Below are 10824 nucleotides of genomic sequence, written 5' to 3'. Positions count from 1 at the left end.
CATGTATCGTGATAAAGCCTCGTAGTCATAGGGGTGTCTACTTAATCTCAACTCTAATATAGCTGATCAAAAAAAATATGGTCACACTAGTGTTGTGCAAGTTGATTTTAATACTATCAAAGTTTCCTAATTCTAGTTATTGAGTAGCTTTTGATAATGCCACGATGCTACCCAAAAGAATAACCAAATATCTCTGGAACCTTCAATCATAATTTAGATTGAGATGTGTATACTATATTTATGATTTTACTTATTGTGACGATTTGTTGTAATATATGGTGTGGTAAGTGTTAGTGGATTGAGATGTATAAGTACTTTTAAATCAAAACTTTCTCTAAGATGGTATGTTTTTTTTTAAGCTTATCTAGCATTTCTATATAAAGGATTTAATGTTTGAGATGACAATAAAATTAGTTTTGACTTAGATGTAGGTGCAAGTGATGAATTTGGTTGATAAGATAGAAATGAGAGGGGGATATACAAATGCAACCTAGAAATAAATACATAAGATAGTCACTAAAAATTTAGGGGTATATTAATTAGATTAGTGTATGTAGTAAAATGAAATTACAAGAAAAATATATGAGATCCACATAATCTCTATGAGGGAATAAATGAAAACAAGTATTCAAAATCCACAACATAAAATAATAACAAAACATTCTCATATTAATATAACACTACATATACCTTAAAAAAAACCTTTGAAAAAAACTCAGCCTCCAAAAATACCCACACAACTTAATGTATTATCTCAAGAATAAGATTACACTCCACTTGTAGAGTCTCCATGGAAGGCCTTCGAATTATCAAGAAGCTTAGTTGCACTCCTACATTTGAACAAGCAAATGAGAAATATTTAGTCACACATTATGAATTGATGCTTATTGTAATGTATATAATTTGCAATTAGGATCAACCTAATCAACCTAAAAAACTACTCGTGTTAATATCAAAATTTATCAAAAGAAAGTAGCATATTAATATTTTTTTATTGAAACAAAGCAAAAAATAGATACCTAAAAAAGAGCAGCAAATAGGTTGTCAAAATAAGAAGAGATCAGTTACAAGTCAATCCAAAATAACATATAATTGCAGTTTAACAAAATGACTTTGATCACCAATGAAACATTACAATAGCAAATTTACACTTTGAACTTCAATAAATGTTGCATCTATCGTATGGTGTCTTTCTCATGTAGTTGGAGAATTTGATATTTAATGAAATCCAATTGTTTGTCGGTCTTCACCTGCTCTTTGGATACCCCTTGTAGTTGAAAGCATAAATAGACAATTTAGAAAATGAGGTCAAAATAAACCCTGTGTGCTTCCTATGAATAAACTGCAATTGAGAGCATATTAATATTAATAATATGATTTCTCATTTTCTTGAGCTTTTTGACATATGAATGATAAACCATAGAATGTAGTACAGATTTCTATATATTGATAGAAAACAACAACAATTAATGTGAATTGTGAAAATCTTATATCATTAAAATATAAGTATTATTAACTTCTTTGACCATTAGGCTGGAAACACCTCCGAATATTTGAAACATTGGAAAAAAAAAAATTAGAGTAAAACTACTAACAAGATAATTTTTCTTGATGACACAAGATGAAAATGACTATCCCATCCTTAAAATATACCAATGCATAAATTAACTTCATAAACCGACTGAATGGTCTTTTCCAGACATCATATAGATTCGATGAATCCGCTTCGTGCCCACATACCGGGACTAAAATGTTTATACAGCTAACAGCACAGACAAGAGAGAAGACATGTACTAGATATGCAATGCACCGTAAAATTGAAAAAAAAAACTCTGAAAAGATCACCCGGTTCGCCCAATCCGTGGCTACAGCCCTAACGTCCCTCCAAGGAAGTGGAACAGTAGGCATATGTACTGTAATTGTCTGAACTCTCTGTCATTGGACTTTGCTCACACATGTCAAGCGAAAGTGAAATGAGGGATGCTTCCCCTTGAAGAATTTGCAGCACTTGCCTCATGTTCGGTCTGGCTTTCGGTTGAGGATCGGAACAGAGCAATCCCAAATGGAGCACTCTCTCCATTTCATCCTCAATGTATTCACCATTAAGCTTTGGATCCGCTGCATCCATGAGCTTCTCGTTGTCCTGCAACTCTCTCAGCCAGTCCAACAAACCAATTTGAGGGGCATCAGGAAAGGGAGTCACAGGACGCCTTCCGCAGGCAACCTCCAACATTAAAACCCCAAAGCTGAACAAATCGGAATCGGGAGTGGCCTTTCCGGTGTGTGCTACTTCTGGTGCGATGTACCCTGGCGTTCCCATCACACAAGTGCTCAAGTAATTGTCATCATGCTTATACAAACGAGCAAGCCCAAAATCCCCCAATTTTCCATGAAGCTCCGAATCCAACAAAACATTGCTGGACTTGATGTCTCTGTGCACTACTCTCTGTTCCCATCCTTGGTGAAGATACAGCAGTCCAGCAGCTACATCCCGTAGAATCATGTACCTCTGAACCCATCCCAGCACTCCTCCAGAATTCTCAAACATCAATTTGTCCAAGCTTCCGTTGGGCATGTAATCATACACTATGAAAAGCCATTTATCTCGCCTGCAGTAACCCCTGATTTGCACAAGATTCCGGTGCTGTAAACGCCCGAGACTTGAAATCTCTGCTAAGAATTCCTTCACTCCTTCCCTGCTCTCTCGGAGGAGACATTTTACAGCAACTTCGAGACCATTACTAGGAAGGACTCCTCTGTAAACCTTGCCAAATCCTCCACATCCTATGACTTGCTCCTCTCTGAAACCCTTGGTTGCAATGGCTAAGTCTCTGTAGCTTAATCTATGAGGCCAATATTCCACCTCCCAATCTTCAATTGGGTCTCTGCGTTTCTTTCTTTTAAACCACATTAGTGCTCCTGCTGCAACCCCGAGTACTAGGAAACCACCCAAACCGGTACTAACTGCGACTATTAGTGGCAAATTGTTGGATTTGGGGTTCCTCTGTAAAATAGGCTTCAGCATAGATGTATTCAGGGCAGGTGCCTTTCCATTTGTAGAGAAGCTCCAGGCAAGGATGTAATTGCCTGCAATTGTTAATCCTGTTGATGCTGAGAAACCAACATACATTTCTTCTTCAAGAATGCTGGACAAACTCAGATTCTCCATATATATCAGGGGAATTTCTGGGCGAAGAGAACCAGCAGGGGCTACACTTACATTGAGCTCCTTTTGAAGATGATCATAGTCAATCCAAGCTTGTATATTCTGTCCACTCTTGAGATCCAGCTCTAAAAACTGATTGCCAATCCAATAACCTGCAGACTTAGACTCTATGGAGATTAAAGAGTTGAGATCAACCCCCACATGATTGCCATTAATGTCATTGAATTCTTCGTTCTTTACTATGTCAAACTCTACTGCAAACAGATGATTGGAAGACTGTCCCATGCTTGTAAACTTGTCGAACAGACCAAGGTATTGACCGGTTGCAGCTTTGTCTTGCGATGCCCGAGGCGTTATGATAAAGGCCAATCCATCTCCGGCCATTGAAAGATCTGAAGGGGGGAGTATGCAGAATACAAAGGTAGTGCTGAATGAAAATGTTTCATCCACGGACCCGCCATCTTTCATACGCACAGGTTCTGAATATAAAGCTCTGCCCTTGATGAATTCTGCCTGATCGGTGAGGCGGATACCTACATCGGGGATCACTGTTGCACTTCCAGACAGATTTACGAAAGAGAAATTAGTTTCATCGATGAAGTCCGTTTGAGCTTCGACGGCTGGCCCAGGACAGAGGAGGACGAGGAAGAGTGCAACGACCACAGGCGAGTTTCCCATAGGGATAGGTGGTCAATGGAAGCTTATGCAGTTCTACTTGAATAACAAAATGAGAAATGCCTCAACCTTCAAACAGTCAATAAAGATAGTCAATAATAAATTTGGAGTTCAAAACTGGTAGGCAGGTGTTCTATTTTATTGTAAAATAATATTTTTTTATTTAAATCATTTAATATTAATAATAATATTTCAGAAATTTTTATTCAATAATATATTTTTATCTATTATAAGGGACAAATATATATTATGAGACTATTCTATAATAATCAACATGCTAACCAAAGAGTTAGTAATAACTTGGGACTTTTTGGCTTTTTGGTGTTAGTAATATTGTGAGTATTTTAACCATCTTCGAATTTTGTATAATCAAAATTAGAAATAACAAATCTTTTTTTGTAAGATTTTCTTTTTCAGATTCTTTGTATTCATAGAGGCTAACCTCACCCCCACTAGAACTCGCCACCTTCACATCATTAGACATGGTTTTGTCCTTCAAATTGTGGTTAAGAGTTGATTGTCTAGCAAATCTCCTATTCCCTTTTATGCTTGGGATGGACCACTTCCTTCTCTTTCATTTTTATCCCATCTTCATTCTTGGCCTCCCCAAAAAAGGTCTTTTTCCTACTATAGAGGCTTGGGATTTAACCTCCTCGACCAACCTCTCATCCTTCTCCTCTATTGTAGTCTAACTTTTAAGGAAAGAGAAGGGGGACCTTAGAGAATATTTTAGATTTGGGGGTAAGGCTTTTAAACTCATGTGCAGGACACTCTACAATACTAAGAGAATTAATAAGACAATGGTGGTATGAGAAAAAAAAATGAGCCGAAGTTTTTGTATAGGATCTCCTTCATGGAGCTTTCCAATGAGAAAAGAAGGTGGTAAGAGAATCTTACAAGCAAATTATGACAAAGCTTAATCAAGAGCCAAAAATGTTAAATGAAAACACATTAAAATCTTCCTTCCAAGATAAAATTACCTTATCAAGTAGTTGCTTACCTCACACTAGGGGGTAGGGAAATCCTCTCTTTTACAATAGCCACTATGGTACTTTACAAGCTATCCATCACACATAAAGAATATATTTATGCAATCTTTATCTCTACTACTCTTCAAACATGCTATTGTTATTCCTTTAGTTGAGAGAATAGTGGTTGTGCAAATTAAATCCAATATCACTTCAAACTATGCACCTCCAATATTCACCTTTCCCATATTCAAGCATTGAGAAATTTTTACAAAGGAAGGGGTCAAAGCCTCTCATGGCCTAAAAATATGATCTGATGTCACCTCTTTAAAATATCTCCCACAAATCATTGATATTTTATAGCTCATGACAAGATTCGGGTTTGGTTCTTACTCTACCACCACCAATACTTTCCTAGATGGAATGAAAACAAAAGAGTGATGAAGTGCCAATATGTAAGGAAAGTAAAAGGAAATCAATGCCATTACAAATGTGCCAAGACTTAACTTTTAAATGCCAACTTTGTATCTCATTTGGATCATTGCCTTTGTATCCCAAAATTTCCATTTCTTTATTGTTTTCTAGATTGTGAGCTATCATGTTTTTGAGGTTTCTTTGTACCCCTAGCATTATAGTATTAATCCAAATGTGATTAATATCATTCAAAACCAATGTTTGACATTTTGCAACCTTGTGATGCTTAAATTAAGTTGATGAGGAGATTACCAATAGAAAAGAAAACAAAGAACAGGGCCCAATAGAGAGGGATATTAAGAATCAAAACAAGAACACAAATACCCCTATGAATAAGGATCAACCAAACATGAGAGGTAAACAATAAGTATGATGTTCCTTGTACCATTTTCCACATTAACAAAAAGAATATGAACATCTTTCAATAAAGCATTCCTATGATAAAATGAAAATTTTAAGAATTGGAGGACTCGATCAATATCATTATCAACTTAGGTAAGAAAAGCCTTAATTACACTATTAATAGCTTCAATATCTCATACAAGGATAATAGAACCAACTCAAAGAAGGGGAAAGCTACTAAGGTTAATTCCAATGATGAGTCTAACTCCCTAAAAGTTAAGTTGTGCATGATATTTGAAGAGCATGAAGCCATGAGTAGGCTTCATGACTTGGTTGAGTCTCCTACTAGCTACTTTGTTCTTATTTTTGTGTTTCTTTTTACTATTAGTTTTGATATATTATTTTCTAGAAATTTTATTAAAATTTAATATTTTATTTGTGATGATTATGTTTTGGCTTTGCCTTTGAACTTTGTAAAGGAAGTAAACCTTCTTTTCCCCTTTATTTTATAAAAAAAAATTGATAGATATTATCTTAAATAAGTAAATTTTAAATAACTATATGTAATATCTTTTAAAATAAATACCTAGAGTTCTTAGTATTCAAGATATTAATTAGTTGCTATATTTCTAACAAAAATTTAGATTTTAGTATAGTCATTGATACATATGTAATATCTTTTAATATAAATACCTAGAGTTCTTAGTATTCAAGATATTAATTAGTTGCTATATTTCTAGCAAAAATTTAGATTTTAGTATAGTCATTGATACATGTATCAAACATAGAATTTATGATTTTAGAGTTTAAATTAATGTTGAGTTTGTTTATATAATTTTTAATAATTTATATATATGTTAAAATTTAATCTCTTTATATTTTAAAAAAATAAATAATAAATTTTTAGTTAAAAATGAAGATATTTATTTTAAAGAATGAAAATAATTTTAAATTTAAAAACTTCTTATAATTATCTTTATATCGTAAAATATTTTTTAACTTCAATATTTATTTCATCTCTTAAAATTTTGGTATTACACAAGAAATCCTTCTCATCGCAATTGTTATTATTTAGCAACTTATTATTTTTAATTATAAAATTTATTAATACCTACCAAAATTAGTATACTATTACAATTAATCAATTAAAAAAAAAACCATTATAACCAATCAAACACACTTTTATAATTTTTTGGTGGTATATTTAATTGATTGATTTCATATTCCAATGATAACAAGGGCTAAAATGTAGTTCTACGTTAGAGTCCATGATAGTTTGCAAAATGTTACTAAGACAATTTGTTGGAAATATTGTTATTGATGGTAAAGGAGCATGTTGTACAGATAATTAGTGTGGATATTCCTGGATTCTTACCACTAGTAGCACTATTGCAGTTTTAGGTTTTGTGCTTACCTATTAGGGTTATCTATTTGCCCTAGCCCAAAATCCCTAAAATAGTATGCACCCTTGTTTCTTTTTGTTATTTTTCAATTTTGAGTGGCTTTGGCTCATATTCAATCATTTAAATTATATCTTAAGCCTTTGTATTCATGTGCTTATTGGCCCCGCTATCCTAATATTTGGTTATCCCTAGTCACCTTATACTAGTTTTAATTTAAAGGTTGGCTTTTGCTACATATGGTCCCTAGTTGTTGTTCAGGTCAACGCCAAGTGACATATTTTTATTCACATTGTGTCATCTCAAGAAGCAAAATATTAGTTCACTAAACGAACCTATGACAGTGTGCAATATTGACACATGTCATGGTATTACACCATTGTGTGCTACAAATGATTTTGCTTTGACAAGATTCTAAAGTTGTGCACTTATGACACATGTCCTATTGTTAGAGGTAGGTCCCAACACTCTTTATTTCTTCAACTAGAGATGGTGGCCCCACTTCTCCATATTGCAACCTCTTGCTTGAGAACATACTTCAGAGTTCATAAACTTGTCAAAGTTGTAAAGTTGTGTGGTCATGCCACATAGCAATTTTTTTTAAGTGGACCCAAGTCTTAGCAAAGCACAGATAGAATATTCCTTCCATCTTAGTTCCACATGCTTGCTCCTGACTAATTTCACAAGACTGCAAAGGTACAAAGGTCTAAACCTAGCAAGAACATGATGGTGCAAAGTTTGCATGCATGTATCAATCCCATCGAAGTGATTAGAGCTATTTGAAGAATACTTCCACATGGCAGTTTTGTATGTAGTGGTAGGAGGAGAGAAGAGGGGCCTAGCCATGACCATGATAATGTGATAAACTAACATGTGTCCATGTCAATTTCACTAGGATATGTGTTCTTCCAACTTAGATTAGGATGTTGTTGGTTGTGTGGATCATGACTAATGAGTTGCAAAGGATGAATTTTTATGTTATTCTTGATTTGTTGATAACTATTTGCATAGCGTGTCCTCTAGGAAAAATATTCAAATTTGATCAAGGATCATGATTATCATTGATCCTACCCATGCAATACATTATCAGCAACTCAAATTCAAAATTGGAGAAGGGTGGCTAGTTTCTGATGGGTAGTTGGCACACATTCCCAACTCTGGTGATTAGATGATTCTTATCATGATTGGATTATAGCATGTTACTAAATTATTTTTTTATCATTTTGAGGTTGACATCTTTCTAAATTAAGGTGTGTGATTGATATATAAGGAAGAAATATTTTTTATTGATTGGGTGTTATCCATGTGGTGCAAAAATGTTCCATCTTTTGTAGGAAAGCATAACTGATAAAATTGTTGAAGCAAAGTCGATTGTTCATCATCCAGTGAAAAATTAATTTTGTACAAAAGAAAAAGAGGTTGGTGCCTCCTAATGAAAGGGATTGGTGTCTCTTGCTAATTTGGTTCTCAATTGTGGGGATTTGTGTCTCTAGTGGGTTAGTGCCTACAAGTTGTTGGATATTATTGATAAGTTTGTTGAATAGTGTTTTTTCATTGATGTCAACATATTCTTTCGCGTGTTCCAATGTTGCATTCTGATTAAATGAGTTGGTTTGGTCAGTGTGTTGCAATTGAGTTGTTGCGGTTTAATGGATTTTGAGATGCTTATCTCTAGTTGATTTAGCATAAGTTTCGGTGGTTTGCATGATGATTTGATCGAGCTATGAGGTTCGGTATTGAAGTTTGTTTTTCACTTGTTCATGTTATTCAGTGTTCTGGTTTGTGCTCCACAGTGCTCCAAAATTGCAATATCTTGGTTTGTGGATTTGGCAGACTATTTGGGACATTCAGGTGTGTCCTCAATTCTAGTGGTTCATGATTTGGAAATCCACAAGCAAATCTTTCAAGTTGACAGTCAATTATGTTGGTGTTCTTGTGCTCCGATAAACAGATGATGATGATTCTAGTAATCTGAGTTATTGTGGTTGTTGTGATGCAATTCATGTTGCTTATGAATGTTCCTAGATCGTGTTCTATCCATTTTGTTGGTTCGCATTGATCGTTGTGCGTGTTATTGATCATTTTCTTGATCTAGTTGTGTTCTTTGTGTTATGCGACATTTATGGAGTTGCAGTGTGTTGCGGATGTTTGAAGCATAATTATTGGAGGTGTTTCATAATTGTGATGTTGATTTGGGTCCATATTATGTCTTTGTCAATATTGTTTTGGTTTGCATATGTTGTTATAGTGTGTGAGGTTATTATCTTATAATTTATATTAAGGGTTTAGCCGACCTTGAAATATAGTTTGATGATTTGTATATATTCATGTAATATCCATTTGTGAGAGGCATACATTTGAGGATATTGTATTGATCACTTAATAGCATAAGAGAAGAGTGAAAAGGTGTGTAAGAGTGTGTAGAAGTGTAAGAGCATTGTTTGAGTATGTGTGCTTATTCAAAACTGTAATCAGGCATTAGGAGATGTTATTTTCTCAGTTCATGTAATCCGGATTGTTATCTGAATCTTTTATAAGATAGTGAGTCTTCCCCAAGGTTGTAGCCCTTATTGTATTTGAGCAGTGAGCTCTAGACAGTGAACCTGAATGCATGTGCATTCTCCATTGTAATATTCACTTACTTCTAATAGGGTATTATCTCATTGTGGGTAGGTTCCCACTGTGGTTTTTCCCTTAACCGGGTTTTCCATGTCAAAAATCTTGGTGCTATGTGTGATATTGATGTGGTATTAATTTGTGTTTTAATTGTTAATTATCAAATCTGAATTTAAGCTTGAGTTGTACAGAGTTTTTGTGCAAACTGATTTACCCCCCCTTCTCAATTTGCAGCATTGTTGCCAACAATTGGTATCAGAGCTAGATCCTCTGGAAGAAGCTTGGTCGCTTGAGGAGATCTGTGATGACAACATTTTATTTTAAGAAGGATAGTCCAAGATTCGATGGAAAGAATTATATTTTCTTAAAGAACTGGATGGAATGTCATTATCAGTGAAAACTATTGGAAGATCACTAAGAATGTGTATAATATTCCCCAGAATGGTCCTACTACTCTAGATGAAGTTAAGGATGTCGAATTCAATATTAGAGCTAAGGAAGCATTGTTGAGTGCCTTTACAGATTTTGAGATGACTAATGTAATGGATTTGCAGACTGCTCATGAGATCTGGAAGACGCTAGAGACTTTATATGAAGGTGATAGTCATGTGAAAGTTGATAAGTTGCAGATTTTGAAGGGTAAGTATGAGATGTTGAAGATGGGCGAAGATGAGAACATTACCTCCTTTATGCAGAGGGTGAACAAGCTTGAATTGAATATCAGATGTGTTGGTGGAGTATTGGAAGAATTTGAGATTACAGCTAAAGGTTGAGATGCTTGCCTCCTGCTTACAAGCTCAAGGCTACTGCTATTGAAGGGATGCGGACTGTGACAGATGTGACTAGAGACATGTTGATCGGAAAGCTTACTACCTTTGAGTTGAGCAAATTTGGTGAAGTCCCTCCTAAATCTGAATCTGTATTGAAAGCTACTATATCTGGGAAGCAGAAGTATGATCTAGGAGAAAGTTCTACAAGGGTATCTAGATATGAAAAGGAGATGAAAGAGCTTGAAGAAGAAGAGATAGATCTTGAATAACTTGAAGCCCTGATTGCTAGAAGATTGCATGAAGGTGTCAATAAGTATCAAGCCAAGTTTTGCCTCTTAAGCACTTTTTATGCAATAAGATTGGACATTTTGCTTCTAGATGCCTAGAAAGAGATAGAAATCCTAAGAATACAT

General features: G+C 34.7%; 1 protein-coding gene across 1 annotated transcript; it reads right to left on the bottom strand.

The window, feature by feature from the left end:
• Window positions 1–1660: 1660 nt before the first annotated feature.
• On the bottom strand, window positions 1661–3899 carry LOC131043060 (L-type lectin-domain containing receptor kinase SIT2). The gene has a single exon (XM_057976401.2). The coding sequence runs from the start codon at window positions 3842–3844 to the stop codon at window positions 1874–1876; it is 1971 nt and encodes a 656-aa protein (XP_057832384.2). The 5' UTR covers window positions 3845–3899; the 3' UTR covers window positions 1661–1873.
• Between the last annotated feature and the right edge of the window lie 6925 nt (window positions 3900–10824).

Source organism: Cryptomeria japonica, chromosome 7, assembly GCF_030272615.1.
Source record: "Cryptomeria japonica chromosome 7, Sugi_1.0, whole genome shotgun sequence".
NCBI classification, from domain to species: domain Eukaryota; kingdom Viridiplantae; phylum Streptophyta; class Pinopsida; order Cupressales; family Cupressaceae; genus Cryptomeria; species Cryptomeria japonica.
The sequence above is the reverse complement of the archived record's forward strand: the minus strand, read 5'-3'. Positions and strand labels throughout refer to the sequence as shown.